At 52.9% G+C, this 16,392-nt stretch overlaps 2 protein-coding genes across 9 annotated transcripts in view; one reads left to right on the top strand and one right to left on the bottom strand.

Annotated features, from left to right (window-relative positions):
• SPINT1 (serine peptidase inhibitor, Kunitz type 1) lies at nt 843-15,725 on the bottom strand. 6 transcript variants are annotated; one of them, XM_013993159.2, is made up of 11 exons: nt 15,541-15,725; nt 14,703-15,241; nt 6,075-6,202; nt 5,708-5,846; nt 5,445-5,615; nt 5,244-5,270; nt 4,784-4,909; nt 4,619-4,669; nt 2,719-2,889; nt 2,446-2,493; nt 843-1,747 (listed from the first exon to the last, which is right to left on the bottom strand). In XM_013993159.2, the coding sequence occupies exons 2-11, from the start codon at nt 15,157-15,159 to the stop codon at nt 1,536-1,538; spliced, it is 1,530 nt and encodes a 509-aa protein (XP_013848613.1). In that variant the 5' UTR covers nt 15,160-15,241; nt 15,541-15,725; the 3' UTR covers nt 843-1,535.
• PPP1R14D (protein phosphatase 1 regulatory inhibitor subunit 14D) overlaps nt 15,331-16,392 on the top strand; it is a 36,165-nt gene continuing 35,103 nt past the window's right edge. For 2 of the 3 annotated variants that reach the window (XM_021062777.1, XM_005659736.3), the window contains exon 1: nt 15,331-15,436. The gene's annotated coding sequence lies outside the window, so the exon portion shown is untranslated. The other variant, XM_021062855.1, reaches the window with a different exon arrangement.

Genomic DNA, 16,392 nt, shown 5'->3' on the forward strand with positions numbered 1-16,392 from the left:
GTAGGAGCTTAATAATTTTTTTAAAAATCTTTTTAGGCTGCACCCATGGCAAATGGAAGTTCCCAGGCTAGGGACTGAATCAGAGCTGCAGCTGCCGGCCTACGCCACAGCCACAGCAACATGGGATCCAAGCCATGTCTGTGACCTACACCACGGCTCACTGCAATGCTGGATCCTTAACCCACTGAACGAGGCCAGGGATCAAACCCCCGTCTTCATGGATACTAGTTGGTTTGTTACCCCTGAACTCCCTAATAAATAATTTGTTGAAGAAATGAATTAAAAGGATTTTGTTTGTTTGTTTTTGGCACCAGGAGGTGCGTAGCTCCAAACAAATGGAGGGGAGCACCTCCACTAAAAGTTCCTTCTGGACAGCTTAGATCTTGGGGAGCAGCTACATTCCTTCTGTGTATGGCCAGATGGGACCCTTGTCCTCATCCCCCACACCAGTGGGAGCAGAGATGAGAAGCAGGGTTCAAGCCGGTGCACCCCCACCCCACCCCCCAGTCCTCAACTGCACCCCCAGGTGACTGGCCTCAGCTGCTGAGCAGGCTTGTTGACAGGCTCAAACCAGGAAGAAATAGTGCCCTGCAGCCTCCCTAGGCCCCTACTCCCATGGCCTTCTCTCCCCTCCCCTCTGGGGGTCAGACTTGGTGCTTCTCTCTGCCTTCAGGGGCTGGGGCTAGCACAGTTTCGGGAAGGGTGGGAAAACCTGCTGAACAGGGTGACCAAAGCAGGAACCGGTTGGACAGGGCAGTCCCATTCCTCCCCCCCACCTCCCCCCACCCCCGCCCCACAGCAGCTCTGTCCCTCTCCTGGCCCACACAGCAGAGGCAGGAGACTGAAAGAACAAATCATTTTATTACACGGTGGGTGGACTGGGCCTGTGGGAGGTAGGGGAGCAGGTGGGAGGGTGATGCTGGAGAGCCCTGGGCGGTGGAGGCTCTGGCTCTGTGTGCCGGGCCAGGCAGGGCTGGGGTTCACTCTCGGGGGAGGGGGAAGAGGAAGCAGGGGCCAGAGAGCCACTTGTCACTCCTCTTGCCCACCCCCACGGCATTAAATAAACAAAAAGTAACTCTGTACAACACAAACTATACAGGGAAGTTCTTCCCCCAGCCCTGGACTGTGCAGAGTGGGAGGGGTGGTTCTGGAAGACAGGGTCGTGGCCCCAGCTTCGGATGTGCCCTGGGCCCCTTCCCAAGGTCAAGGGGTGGGGGCGGGCAGCGCTGAACCAAAAGCAAAACTCCAACTTCTTCTGAAATCCTAGGCAGACAGGTCCAACTGGGTGTGGAACCTCTAGCTCAAAGGTTTTCTGCTCTTTCTCAGGAACCAGTGGCCTGAGCTTAGCTGAGCGACCTCAGAGAGGGGCTGGAGGCCTGGCCTTGGAGGTAGAATGGGCCTGGGAAACAGGCGGGAGGAGTCTGGTCCCAAAGTCTTGCCCAGACCTCCATCTTGGCAAGAAGGAAGCAGGGCCAGGTGAGAGCTGGCCAGAGCTCTCCAGAGCCCCAGGCCCGAGGGCCAAGGCAGCCCCAGGCTCAGAGGGGGCGGGTTGTTTGGTAATAGACCAGGTGCTCCATGTCCTCGGTGGTGGAGACCTTGGAACTGGTCGGGGTAGGGGGTGGGGGGTGGCGGTGGTGGTGTCTGTGGAAGCTCTTTCTCTGGCTCTTGAAGAAACAGTAACCCAGGATGGCCACCATGACCACAATGCAGGTGCCCAGGAGCACGGCAATGGCCACCTCTACAGAGCCTGGGGGAAAGAAGGGGCCGAATGAGCTCCCAAGGCCTGCTTGGTTCAACGCCCACCCTTGGCCTGTATCAAAGAGACGACGGCAGGTAGATGCCAGGTGTGGAAGGACCTTGGGCACTGCACGGCTGAATGGGCCCATTGGGAGCTCAGCAGGAGAGATTCTCATGAGCCTCAGTCTTAGCTCCAGGTCACTCCACTTGCAGGTGGTATGGGGAAAGGGCAGGGGACTCTATGGCACACATCTGGCATGCATTTTTTTATGCTCCTCTCCTTGCCCATGGCAGGTGTCACTATTCCCCCCACACACACCCATTTTAGGGCTGTGCCTGCGGCATATGGAGGTTCCCAGTTTAGAGATTGAATTGGAGCTGTAGCTACTGGCCTACACCACAGCCATTGCAACGCCAGATCTGAGCTGCATCTGCGACCTACGCCAGAGCTCATGGCAATGCCAGATCTTAACCCACTGAGGAAAGCCAGGGATCAAATCCACATCCTCATGGATACTAGTCAGGTTCTTAATCCACTGAACCACAACGGGAACTACTGGCAGGTATCACTATTGATTGTGGTGCTCTGTCCCTTTAGCCAACCTCAGGATCCTTCTCAACACAGGTTTAGGCAGTCACAGTCAATTATGTGGAGTTGATCCTTGAGTTGCTACCTACTCAGTAGTGACAGGGCAGACCAGGGCTTACCTGCGTTGGGAATGGGGCTTTCCCGCCGTAGACCAAACACATCCTTCTCTGCAAAATGATGGGGGTGAGAGGGAAGAGACAAGTTAATACTCAGAGACTCAGCTGCTCCTTAGCAGTGCCCAGACCACCGCCCCCCCCGCAATGCTACCCTCTCCCACCCCCATTCCTGGTGCTCTGAGAAAGAAATGTGACCAGCCCAGGCCTAGGGACTGCTCTAGTGCTCTAGCTAAGCCTTTCCCCTCCCCATTTTCCATCCCATAGCGCCCGGCTCACTGGAGATGCCACGACAGGACTCCAGGCACTGCTCCTCCTCCTCAAAGTTGTTCTTGTTGCCATAACATCCACCGTAGGTAAAGCGGGCACAGCGTTCAGTGAAGGGGTTGTAGTACCACCGAGGGATGCTCTCCAAGCAGTGGCCGGTGTCTGGCAGATCCACGCAGTGGCCTGGTGGGTAAGGAGCAGACAAAGGGGTGTGTGTTCACAGGGCCTCCGTGCCATCAGTAGGCTCCACATGGTTGCTACCTGCCACCTCCCTACCCTCCTCACACTGAGGCCCACATATCTGGCCCATCTGCAGTATTTCCAGAAGCAAGTACGATAAATCCAGCACAGTAATCTTAGGCCCAGAATTACCCCAGGCTGCCTCACATAACTCTTTTTCAATTTTCTTTCAGCCTTCCTCATTATATCAGTCTTAGCTGTCTCTCCAACACTGGATGGTCTACCTTTTTATAAAGAAGGCTCAGGGTCTGAGCCTTGGCAGGCAACAATGTCCAGGTAAAATTTATTACCATGTTTTATTATACTTATTTTTAATTTTATGTTACTATTATTATTACTTTGTCTTTTTAGGGCCACAAGCACGGTATAAGGAGGTTCCCGGGCTAGGGGTTGAATGGGAGCTATCACCGATGGCCTATGCCACAGCCATAGCAACTCCAGATTCAAGCCACGTCTACAATCTACACCACAGCTCACGGCAACTCTGGATCCGTAACTCACTGAGCGAGGTGAGGGATCTAACCTGCGTCCTCATGGGTACTAGTCAAATTTGTTTCCGCTAAGCCATGATGGAAACTCCTATTATTATTTTTAATTATTAAGTACATACAAACAAATGTTATGACATTGCCATTACCTTTAAGTTCTTTGCTTGCTGGTCCCTATTTGAGTAACTGCTATCTTTTTTTTTCTTTGAGTATTTAAAAAAAATTTTTTGTCGTTCTCACCATGGCTCAGCAGGTAACAAAACCGACTAGTATCTATGAGGACTCGGGTTTGATCCCCAGCCTTGCTCAGTGGGTTAAGGATCCGGTGTTGCCGTGAGCTGCAGTGTAGGCCACAGAAATGGCTCAGATCTGGCGTGGCTGTGTCTGTGGTGCAGGCCAGCAGCGACAGCTCCCATTCAACCCCTAAACCCCTAGTCTGGGAACCTCCATATGTCATGAGTGTGGCCTAAAAAGACCAAAAAAAAAAAAAAATTATTAAATTATAGTTAATTTACAATGTTCTGTCATCTTCTACTGTACTGCAAAGTGATAGTCGCATATATACATCTGTTCTTTTTCTCATAGTATCATCTATCATGTTCTACTTATTGCAGAAGTCAATCTCAGTTGGTAGCATATAAGAGTGGCTTTCCATTATGGTAGTGATATGAAATTTCCCATTTTTTGTTGTTTTTTTGGAGGGGGGGGTTGTTTTTTCTTTTTATGGTTGCACCTGCAGCATATGGAAATTCCCAGGCTAGGGGTTGAATCAGAGCTGCGGCCGCCGGCCTACAACACAGCCACAGCAATACTAGATCCAAGCTGCATCTGTGACCTATGTTGCAGCAATGCTGGATCCTTAACCCACTGAGTGAGGCCAGGGATCAAACCTGCATTCTTATGGATACTAGTCAGGTTCATAACCCACTGAGCCACAACAGGAACTCCCTGAAATTTTCTTTTTAATACATTAAGTTAAATCAATAACATCTCAGTGATATGTGGACATGGCTAAACTTCTGAAGGTGTTAAGAGGATGTCTGATGCTTGGGAAATTCAGAAAGCAAGCCCAGGAGCACCCCCGACAACCGCCCTGGCTTTCTGCCCACAGCCTGGTACACACAGCACACTCCTTCAGCACGCTGATGCCAGTCCTGACCCAGGGGACATGCTCAGGGTCTCACCTTTGTCCCTGGGGAAGTGGATCCTCTGGAGTTTATCAAATCCCTTGGTATCTGTAAAGATGAAAGATCAGAGGCGTGGACCTGACAAGAGTCTCCCGGAGGTGCAGGGTGAGTGGTCTGGACCTGTGCTGCTGCCACCCACCGCCCTGCGTCCCCAGGCCTCACATTTTTCACAGGTGGCCTCGTCGGAGGCATCGGGGCAGTCGGGTGTGTCGTCACATTCCAGGAAGCTGTCGATGCAGCAGCCATCCCTGCAGCGGAACATGCTGGGGTGACAGGTACCAGAGCACACTAGGAGGAGGTGGGACAGCATGGAGGGGGAGGTCAGGTTCAAGCAGAGTGCAGCAAATATCAAGGGTCTCTCCCGTGCCTGGCCCTCTCCACCTCAATGCAGCCTCATGACACGACCCCTGTTCCCTTTCCACCCCCAGCCCTCAAACCCTCCTACACTCAAAATGGGCAGAGCCTGACAGGAGGATGCTGGGCTGCAAGGAGGTGCTGTGGGCCTTCTTGTCCTATGAGGGTAGCAATGGGTTGGGCCAAGGCAGCGTGGTCAGGGGCCTGGACTTGATATGGGCTGGAGAGCCAGCGGGGGGAGGAGAGCAGGGAAAGAAGCAAAGCCCACCTGGATGGTGCCTTTCAATCGAGGGGCCTAGGAGAGAACGACAGAAGAATGAGAGGAGGCAGGGCCAGGCCCCCCCAGGGACGAGCTGATGGGGAACCTGGGCACAGGCACTCCCACGCCCACCTTCCCGACCTGTGAGGAAAGAACACCTACCCTGGGGGAATGTCACCTGAGCCCTAACACTGCTTCGCAAAGGCCCACCTTGCACGTCTTGGCAGGTGAGCTTGCACTCTTCTTCTCGAAGGTAGTTGTTTTTGTTGCCCAAGCAACCTCCATAAACGAAACTCTTGCAGATCTGTTCTGTGGGGTCGTAGTACCAGCGGGGGAAGGAACCACGGCAGCGGCCCACCTTGCGGGATGCGAGGCAATATTCTGGAGGAGGGGGGGCTGGTGAGGGGGATCTGAGGGGCCATCAATGGGGGTGGGGTGTGTCCCCGCTGCTGCTTCCCCACCCCCTTCCTCACCTTCTGTCTGCTTGGGAGACAGCACAGTGACCGTGATGTTGGATGTGCTATCTGGCTCATCTGAACCGGCCACTGTCAGCTGGAACAGGTAGCTGCCTTCCTTCAGTCCCCATAGCTCCACCTGATCCGGTTCATTCCTCTACACACAGGAGTGGCCATCAGGCCAGGATGCCCGATGGCCCTGGACTGCCCCAGGCCCTCCCCATCAGCACCCTCCCCCACCAGGAGAGCAGAAGTCTTTGGTAATAAGTGGCTCCTCAGCTTCTATCCACCTCACCCAGTCTGGAGCCACAGTCTGGCCTGTGCCACCAGAAAGGGGACCCTGAAGAGCTAAAGTGGGGGTCAGGGACCCAGCCCAGGGTCTCACCTCCACCCTGACGTCTGTATCACCCTGCAGTAGGTGCCAATCTGTGTCCTCCACACCCTTCAGCACCAGGGGTTCCTGGGGCTGTACCTTCAAGTCTATGCCGTCCCAGGCCTTGGGGATCCGGGACCCTGGAAGGAAGTGGGGTAAGGTCAGCTCTCACTGAATGGACAGGGTCTCTCCTGGAATTGGGGCTGGTGTAGAATGGCTCACTAGACCAGCCTAGGATTCAGCCACAGGCATGAGGTGCAGATGGGCATTCACAACTACACCATCTTCTGGCCCTCTGTTTACATATATTATACTTAAGACATTTTATAGTGTAAAACCAACTTTCTGAAGCAAATAACTGAATAGTATTGCCATCTGATCCCATATAGGAAGGGAAAAAAATATATGCACATATATTTGGAAGGAGGGGGCTTTTCCTGTTTTCTCCAATAAACAGGTACCTGGCTAAGTGCTTTTATTTATTAATCCCCCCCCCTTTGGCCACACCTGGGGCAAGCAGAAGTTCCAGAGCCAGGGATTAAACCCAGACCACAGGAGTAACCAGAGCCACATCAGTGACAATGCTGGATCCTTAAGTCACGGAGCCACCAGGGAACTCCTAACTGCTTAAAAAGTTAGAGTGGGAGTGTCCGCTGTGGCTCAGTGGGTTACCAACCCAACTAGTATCCATGAGGATGCAGGTTCGATTCCTGGCCTCACTCAGTGGGTTAAGGATCCAGTGCTGCCGTGACCTGTGGTACAGGTCACAGATGTAGCTCAGATCCTGCATTGCTGTGGCTGTGGTGTAGGCTGGCAGCTGCAGCTCCGATTAGACCCTTAGCCATGGAATTTCTATATGCTGCATGTGTGGCCCTAAAAACAAACAAACAAACAACCTTGAAAAAAAAAAACCCTGCAAAACCCCCCCAAAACAAAGAACAAAACAAAACCCACAATACTTTTGAAAAGCCAAATAAGTTAATGTGTAATAACACCATCACGGCTCACTCTGCAGCCCAGATCACTGCTGAGAAGCCCATCCTGATAGAAGCCCTAAGCAGAGTCCCTGGGTGGCACTGGATCAAGTCCCCATGTCCTAGGATGATTGGCCATGAGGAGGGTGTCTCTGCCACTTCAGACAGACTCTGCCTCCAGTTATAAGGGGATTCAAGGGAACCATGTCCTCCCTCAACCAAACAGCGCTTGTGCCTGAGGCTTTCTCCAGTCTCAGTTTAGGGGCTGGAGACAGAAACCAGCATAACGCAGGATTCCAGCCTATAGTGGGTTGAATGGTGGCCTCCTTCCCCCCCAAATATATGTCCATGTCTAACCTCCAGAATTCGTGCTGTGACCTTATTTGAAAGAAAGTTCTTTGCAGAAGTCCACATGAGATAATCGTGGTTTCACCGGAGAGACCCTACATCCAATGACAAGTGTCTTTATAAAAAAAGAGGAGAAGGTAGAGGAAGGGAAGGGAAGGCTGTGTGAAGACAGAGGCAGAGATTGGAGTGATGCAGCCATGCTCCAAGGAATGCCTAGAGCCACCAGAAGCTGGAAGAGGCAAGGAAGGATACTCCCCTGGGGTCTTCAAAGGGAATATGGCCCTGCTGACACCTTGGATTTGGTCATTTGACCTCCAGAATGGTGAGTCAATACATTTCTCTTGTTTTAAGTCACCCAGTTTGTAGTAATAGGGACAGCAGCCCCAGGAAACTGACCCACTTCCCTTGAGGGTATTATGGTTCATTCAGGCAGATTAGACCCAACAAGATGAAGGGGCTTGTGGTACATGTACAAGACAAGGAAGTGCATATTCAGAGAAGGGAAAGAGACAGCGAGCTAAAGGGGAAGGCAAGGCTCTATGAAGAAGGAAGAGAGAATTTTTGATTTTTTTTTTAAATTTTTTTTTTAGGGCCACACTTATGGCATAAAGAAGTTCCCAGGCTAGGGGTTGAATAGGAGCTGTAGCTGCTGGCCTGCGACACAGCCACATCCACACTGGATCTGAGCCACATCTGGGGACCTACACCCAGCTCATAGCAATGCCAGATCCTTAACCCACTGAGCGAGGCCAGGTATAAAACCCACATCCTCACAGACACTATGTCAGGTTCTTAACCCACTGAGCCACAAAGGGAACTTTTGGTTTTGTTCTTACTCATTTAGTCGTGGAAGAGAACTTCTGTGTTGTTGATGACAGCAGAAAACATGATGAGCCAGAGCAAGGAGTTGGGAACTTGGTGGACATTAAGGAGACCAGCTGGGCCAGGACAGACCTCAAAGGGCCCTGGATGCTGGGTCCAGGGCATGTGGACACAGCAGGAGTGATACTTAAATACTTAGCAACTGGTAGAACAGGAAGAGGATAGACATTGGCCATGAGCAGTGGCACAGAGTCCAGGAGGCCCTGGCCTCATTAGACATTGACCTCCTAGATGCCTGATCGAGGTCCAGGAGTCCTCAGGGAGGGGCCAAGGGTCTGGGCAGCAGGGGAACTCCTGAGCTCGAGGCAGCAGCTGTTTACCCATCTGTTTCAAATGAAATTACTTCTATGGAACAAGGAGGGCAGGAGTTCAAGGCTGATGCAACAGGAACAATCTGGATTAAGGGACAGCTAAGGGATGGAAAGGAGGGTATGAGAACGCTGGGCAGACATTTCAGACTTCCGTGCATGACAGGTGCTGGGGAACTGGGGAGGGAGAGCCAGGACACAGATGGAAGGGAAATCAGATCTAGCAGGAACATGTGGCCTCAGTCACAGAGAAGTTGAATTTTTTTTTAGGGCCTCACCCACAGCATATGGAGGTTCCCAGTCTAGAGGTCTAATCGGAGCTACAGCTGCCGGCCTACATCACAGCCACAGCAACGCCAGGTCTGAGTCATGTCTGCAACCTACACCACAGCTCACGGCAACACTGGGTCCTTAACCCATTGAGTGAGGCCAGGGCTCGAACCCACAACCTCATGATTCTTAGTTGGATTTGTTCCCGATGCACCACGACAGGAACTCTGAGAAGCCGAATTTGAGGGAGGGGAGGACCGCAGTGGGAGCTCCAGAGAAGCCAGAGGTGGAGAAAAAGCTGGAGTCATGTTAACAATGCTACCACTTGCTGAAAGTGCGCCGGGCCCCATGCAAAGTACTTTACTTGCAGCATCTCCATCAGGGTTTGGCAAACTATGGCCCACAGGCCACATTTAGCCCACCACCTGTTATATGTTTAAATGGTTGAAAAAAAATTTTTTAAATAATACTTTGTGAGAGCTATCTTGTGGCCCAGTGGATTAAGGATCCAGCATTGTTAGTGCAGCGGCCTGGGTCACTGCTGTGGCACAGGTTTGATCCCTGGCCTGGGAACTTCCACGTGCTGCTGGCATGGCCAAAAAAAACCCCACCTTCATGATGTGAAAAAAGCACATAAAATTCAAATTTGTGTCTATAAATTAAGATACAGCTTAATTGTTTATATATTTGGATGGCTGCTTTCATGTTACAATAGCAGAGTTGAGCAGTTGTAACCAATACTGTACATACAGCCCACAAAGCCAACATTTTTTTTTGTCTTTTTTAGGGCCACACTTATGGCATATGGAGGTTCCCAGGCTAGGGGTTGAATCAAAGCTATGGCCACTGGCCTACACCACAGCCACAGCAACACTGGATCCGAGCCTCATCTGTGACCTACACCACAGCTCACAGCAATGCCAGATCCTTAATCCACTGAGTAAGGCCAGGGATCGAATCTGCATGCTCGTGGATGCTAGTCAGATTTGTTTCCCCTGAGCCATGACAGGAACTCCAGCCTAAAATATTTACTATCTGAAACTTCACAGAAAGTTTGCTGACCCCTGATCTACACTGCCTACCTTCCTAACCATTCTGCCACATCTCCACGCTCATCCCTCTTTCCAGATGAGAAAATTGATTCCAGAGAAGTTAAATAACTTGCCCAGTTTCTAAATGCTGCGCTGTGATTTGAACTGTGGTCTGACCCATGCCCTTTCTAAAACATCAGAGCGCCTGCTTAGAGGTATGATTTTTTATTCCTTTTATATTAGGGTTTTGTTTGTTTGTTTGTTTTGGGTTTTTTTTTTAGCTTAGGTAACACATACACATGATAAAAAATTTAAAAAACAAAAAACAAGAAGGGTAAAGAAAATTAAGTCCTTTTTTCTTAACCCTTCAGCATCCTCTCTCCAGAGACATCCACTCTTACTAGTTTGGGTGTGAATGTGTGAATATCAAGAGAGTATTGGGAGTTTCTGTCGTGGCTCAGTGGAAACAGATCTGACTAGCATCCATGAGGACACAGGTTCGATCCCTGCCCTTGCTCAGTGGTTTAAGGATCTGGCGTTGCTGTGGCTGTGGTGTAGTGGCTACAGCACCTATTTGACCCTTATCCTGGGAACCTCCATATGCCTCGGGTGCTGTCCTAAAAAGCCAAAAAAAAGAAGAAAAAAAAAAAGAGAGGGAGAGAGTATTGAATTCACAGCATGCAAGTTCTTCATCTTGCTTTTTCCTTTATATACGGAAAATCCTTTACAGCAACACATAAAACACTTCTTTTTTTTTGGTTGCATAGTACTTATTATATGAATGCACCATAATTTACAGAACTAACCTATGCTGCCTCGGAGGTTGTTATTATTGTTATTAAAAAAGCACCACACTATCCAACTATAGAATGTGTTGACAGACATTGAGCTTGTTCCAAATTCTTTGCTAGTATATACACATTTTTTTCTTTTTTTGGCCACCCCGAGGTACATGGAGTTCCCAGACCAGGGATTAGATCAAAGCCACAGTTGTGACCTATGTGACCTACACCACAGCCGTGGCAGTGGGATCCTTTAACCTACTATGCCAGAATGGTGATGGAGCCTGCGTCTTAGCTCTGCAGAGATGCCACCGATCCGATCCTAATGCACCACAGTGGGAACTCCCCATCCCCCCACATATAATTTTGGCCACGCCCATGGCATGTGGAGGTTCCTGGGCCAGGGATTAGAACCCAAGCCACAGAAGCAACCCAAGCCACAGCAGTGACAATGCTGGAACCTTAACCTGCTGAGCCACCAGAGAACTCTTCTCTGCTATTATAAACAATGCTACAGTGGCTGACTGGCTGGTAAGTTGTTTTACACATGTTTAAGCATAGCCCCAAGATGAGTTCTTGCAAGTGGAATTGTGTTGAGGGCTATGTGCATTTACATTTTTGATGGCTATTGTCAAAATGCCCCCTTGGAGTTCCCATCGTGGCTCAGTGGTTAACAAACCCAACTAGTATCCAAGAAGATGTGGGTTCAATACCTGGCCTTGCTCAGTGGGTTAAGGATCCAGTGTTGCCGTGAGCTGTGGTATAGGTCGCAGACGCAACTAGGATCTGGTGTGGCTATGGCTGTGGCATAAGCCAGCAGCTACAGCTCAGATTTGACCCCTAGCCTGGGAATCTCCATATGCCGCAAGCGCAGCCCTAAAAAAAAAGACAAAAAAAAAAAAAAAGCCCTCCACAGAGAATGAGGATTATGTCAGGTAGAAGAGTTCAAAAGGAGGAAGAGAAGATAAAGAGGGAGGAACAGCTGGTAGGAGGCTGAGTCACAGGGATTCCTGGATGATGAGGTGGAGAAAGCAGAGCCAATAGGGGACTCACAGAGGGTGGTCCCAGAGGTGAGAAGACCAGGCCACATGGTAACAGCAAAGTGATAGGAGGGGAGAGCTTCCACAGAGAAACATGTCCAAGGGTGCAGAGGCCTACAGGAAGGAGAAAAGGGAGCCTCGCTTCCAGTGGCTGAGGAGAAATAAGACCAGGAAAGCAGGAAAGTGCCTGTATGGAACCAAGCCCCAGACCAGTGGCTTGAAGGCCCAACAGGGGCTAGCTCCAGGCTCCTTAGGGTGAGAGGCCAAGCAAGGAGGGAGAGAGCTAGGAGGAGCCCATTCCTCCCTCCCTGCATTTTTCAGAAAGTAATCAGCAGTCGCAAAGGTGAGAGTCTCTCTAGCAGAAAGACAGGCTAGCCCCACTGGCCCCCAGGGTGGAAGTGACAGGCAGAGTGATATATCAGTCCTTGGGCCAAATCGGCAGTATCCACCCACACACAGCTGGTCCTCTCCGAGCCCCAGCTCCCAGGAGCAAGGGGCAGATGCCCTGCCCAACCACTCCCTTTCCCCCGCCCCAAGAAGAGACAGAAGGGCCAGAGTGGCCATAAAGCCAGCCCCTCCCCCAGCTGCCAGGCCTCAGGAGTCTCCAGGGAAATACAGACTCCACCTCCTAAGCCACTCCTCCTACAGAAAGAGGGGAAGGGGAGGGGAAGAGCAGGGTCCTCAGAGGGCTCCAGGGATCTGGACTGGCCTGGTCCCAGCCAGGGAAAGAAGAACAGACTAACCCACCCTGGAGAGGCTTCCCCCCAGTACAAGAATGAAAGGTTTAGAAGCCCTGAGCACTCGCCCACCTTGCCTGCCTCCATCTACACTAGCCTAGCCTTCAAGATGCCATACTGGCTTGACCCTGTTTGTACCGGATTCAGTCGAATGGACTCTGTGACAGGTGCGCAGCATTCCCCACACCGCCTAGTACTGCGGTGCCCTGAAATGGCCTGGGGTTTACACTAAGTCCAGACTCTACCCAGCTCCCCAGAGGCTCCAGGAAATCCCCACTCCGTCCTATCTTGTGCCACTCAGGCCAGTTAGGGGGTGGGGAGGTTTCCAGGTGAGGAAGGTCCTTGTCCAGCTCAGCTCGCTGGCCAGACCCCAGAGTTCCAGGCACTGGCCCCGCAGTGGGGCTCCAATAGGTCCTGTCAAGGCAGGGAGGGCACAGGGAGCTCAGGTCAATTAGAGTCATCACCACCTACACTCTCCGCTGCTTCCTTGAGGAACAGGCTCGGGCCCTGGCCCAGTGGGAGACCCAGTGGCCCAGCCTGGCCTAGAGATGGTGTCCTCATCCCAGGATCTCCATCCCACCCTTCCCCAGAGATCCAAGAGAGTTACTGGGAGGACAGGGAGAAGAGGAAAGGCTGGAGAGAAAGAAGGAAAGTCCCTTCCCCACTTTGTAGAATTAAATTTTTTTTTTACTTTTTAACTTTTTTTTTTTATTTTGCTTCTCAGGGCTGCACCCACAGCATATGGAAGTTCCCAGGCTAGGGTTCAAATCAGAGCTGTGGCAGCCGGCCTACACCACAGCCACAGCAACACCAGATCCGAGCCGTATCTTCGTCCTACACCACAGCTCACGGCAATGCTGGATCCTTAACCCACTGAGAGAGGTCAGGGATTGAACTTTCATCCTCATAGATACTAGTCAGGTTCGTTAACCACTGAGCCACAATGGGAACTCCCCACTTTGGAGAATTAAAACCACAGCAAGACTCAGCCCCAGCCACATCCTGGCCCCAGGGCTCCGTGGGCTCCAATTCTGTTGTCCACTGGGCTACCTTGAGTCAGAGACAGATTTCCACTAGAAAGGTGGTCTTGTGTGAGGAATTTCAGAGGTCCTCCCTAGGGCTGAGTCCCAGGTCTCCCAGGTCTCCCATTGTTATCCTGGGCAGATTATTTAACAGGAGAGTCAGTTTCCTAATCTAAAATGTAGGCTGACTACTAATAGCACCCTTTTCAGAGGTGGTTGTCATGATGCCTAAGTGGAGACTGAATGGCATGGCAATCAGCAAACTGTAAAGTGCTAACAGAGGTTATCAGTGTGACCCATCCCTGCCCTAGTGCCCCACCTGGCCAGAAAGAGCAGGTGGAAAGAATGGGGAATGAAGGTCTCTGGAGGGGCCCCGATCCTAGCTAACTGGTCAGTCCCAAGAGGAAGAGGAGGAACCTTGGACCCCACTTTATCCTTAACCTGGAAGTAAAGGAGGTGAGCAGACAGGTTGGCTACCAGATCCTCAGCAGGGAGAGCCTTGCCTGGATGCACAGGCGCACACACATACACACATGCGCGCACACACACACACACACACACACACACACACACACACTTGCCTGGACAGTTAATATCCCTCTCTTACCAGGTATACATACCAGTGGGCTGACTCACCCACCAACCCTCCTCACCCCCACCCCAGAGCCTCCAGGCTCCTGTGCCCACAGGATCACCCCCTCCTGGCCGGGTCACCCCCAGACTAGACTTATTCTTTAGGCTCTGAGGTCTGGCAGTTTTCCCCAGACCACCCAAAGACCTGCGTTGTGGGAAGAGGCACAGAGAGCTGTTATAACCAGTGCCAAGGCCAGCAGAGGAGAACTAGCCTATCCTTCACCAGGTTCACTTGGCATGGCCTCAAAGTGCCTAGAACAGTGCTTGGCTAGGAGTACCTATCTGTCTGGAGGTGGCCTCCAGACAGCTCACTCCCTGACTCGCCTATTAGGGCCCAAAGTAGGAATCCCAGGAAGCTGGGTCCTCTTTCCCAGTACACATATCCCAGAGCACCAGCCCACTCTACAACCGGAATTCAGGCGCCAGTCTGCGCTCCAGAATGTCACCCCTCCCCACTCCTGGAGCCTGTCTTTTATTTACTGTTTACACCGCCTACTTGTGGAGGAGTTGGGGTAGAATGGGACTCTCCTATCTCCTTTCTGCTGCCTCGCGCAGGACTCCATAACTAGCCCCTCCTCTCAGTCGCTCCAAATTCTGGCACCCCTGTCCCTACCTCCAAAGCCCTGGGTCCGCAGCTCGCGGTAGGAGCGGTAAACCTCCCGCCTGAGGTAGTTGATGAAGCCCTCCCTGGGCGCGAACTTGCACACGAAGTTCTGCTCATAGAGGCAGTTGATGAGGAAGCAGGAGGCGATGGCGTCCTCCCCACCGTCGGGCTTCAACTCCACCAGCGCCAGATTGCAGTCGCTGGAGCTGCAGCAGGCGTGCACGCAGTCCCGGCCGCGGCGCAAGGTGAGGGAGCGCAGGAACGTGGCCCCGTTTCTGACCGAGGCGTCGGTGTCGAGGACGAAGGCAGGCACTCCGGGAGTAAAGCTGTTCAGGCAGTTATCCGCGGTGGGCAGATCAGGGGTCACCCGCGGCTGCCCCGCTTCGGTGCGCAGGAGGCAGACCCCGAAGAGAAGCCACACGGCGACCGCTGGAATGCTGGCCTGGGAGAGGCGGCCCTCGGCCATCGTCCTCCCAGGGACCGTCGCCCTCCTCCCCTCGGGGTAACCTTCACACTGAGGGCCTCTGGGCTCCGAAGGTGCTTGTGGCCTGAGAGAGGGGAGGGAACGGAGGAGGAGACACCGGATCAGCAGGGAGACTTCAAGGGAGGCGGGCCGGCCGGGAGGAAGTGAAGGGGAGGATCAGGGAGCATCGTGCACCCCAGGAGTGAAGAGGGCACGCAGCCTCGATCCTCCCAAGCACACTCCAGTGACCCCGGCGCCTGACAGACTTCCAGACGGACGGGTAAGGAGCTCACATACCCAGACACACGCAGGAGCGCAGAACAAAGGGCCAAACATGCTCTGGACTCGCTCCGCCTCTGCCTTGCTCTCCTCCGCCCAAGTTACCTGCGCAGGTGAGTGGGGTGGAGTCGGGCCTGCCGAGGTTCCGGTCCCGGCTTCCTGCGTGGCTCAGGCCGCAGCTTCCGCTCCGGTGTCCGGTGCGCGGGGGATCGGCTGACTCCTCCTCCCCTAGTTTCTGGTGAAACTGAGTCAGCGCGGCCGGGGCGGGGCGGACCTTAACCCCGCGCGGCCGGCCCCGCCCACGCCCGGTGCACCTGGGCTGCCCAAGCTTCCGGACCGCCTCCCTGCCTCCCCGCGGTCTCCGACCCCTCCCCTGCGGCATGGTCCCCCTGACGGGCTGAGGCCGGGGCGACCTGCCCGGGGCCGCGCCCCTCGAGGCTGCTCTACTCTGGCTGTGAGTCCAGCCTCGCGAGGGTCCACGCGCCCCAGAAGTACACCCGTATCCCGGGAGCCCGGACGCTTCAGGACGCCCCAAAGAAGTCGAGGGTTGGGCGCTCTGGGCGGCTGTTTCCAGTCCCGTTTGGGGACCCAGGCCTGAGGCACTAGTGAAGGGGCTGGAGGAGGAGAAATGGGGGAAAGCCCAAGCCCGATGCAAATGATTTCGCTGCCAGCGTCAACCCTCGGGAAATTATTTCCAAATTATTATGGCCGGAAGAGACCGAAAGGTGTGTGGCGGCACCTTTGGTAACTGGAATGCAGAAGCCTCTTCCATCATCACCACCTTCGCCAGCTCCAGAAACCCTCCTTTTTGCCAGAGTGAGAAACAGGCGATTTCCCGCCGCCAGACTTCCCTGCTTGATCCGCAGGGTTTTCTTTTTGTTTGAGGCGCTTCCTCATCTTGTACTAACGTTTACCTTCGGGGCACTTTTGGAGCTGAGTCCCTGTTAGCCTCACTGG

The sequence above is a fragment of the Sus scrofa genome, chromosome 1, assembly GCF_000003025.6.
Source record: "Sus scrofa isolate TJ Tabasco breed Duroc chromosome 1, Sscrofa11.1, whole genome shotgun sequence".
Lineage (NCBI taxonomy): Eukaryota > Metazoa > Chordata > Mammalia > Artiodactyla > Suidae > Sus > Sus scrofa.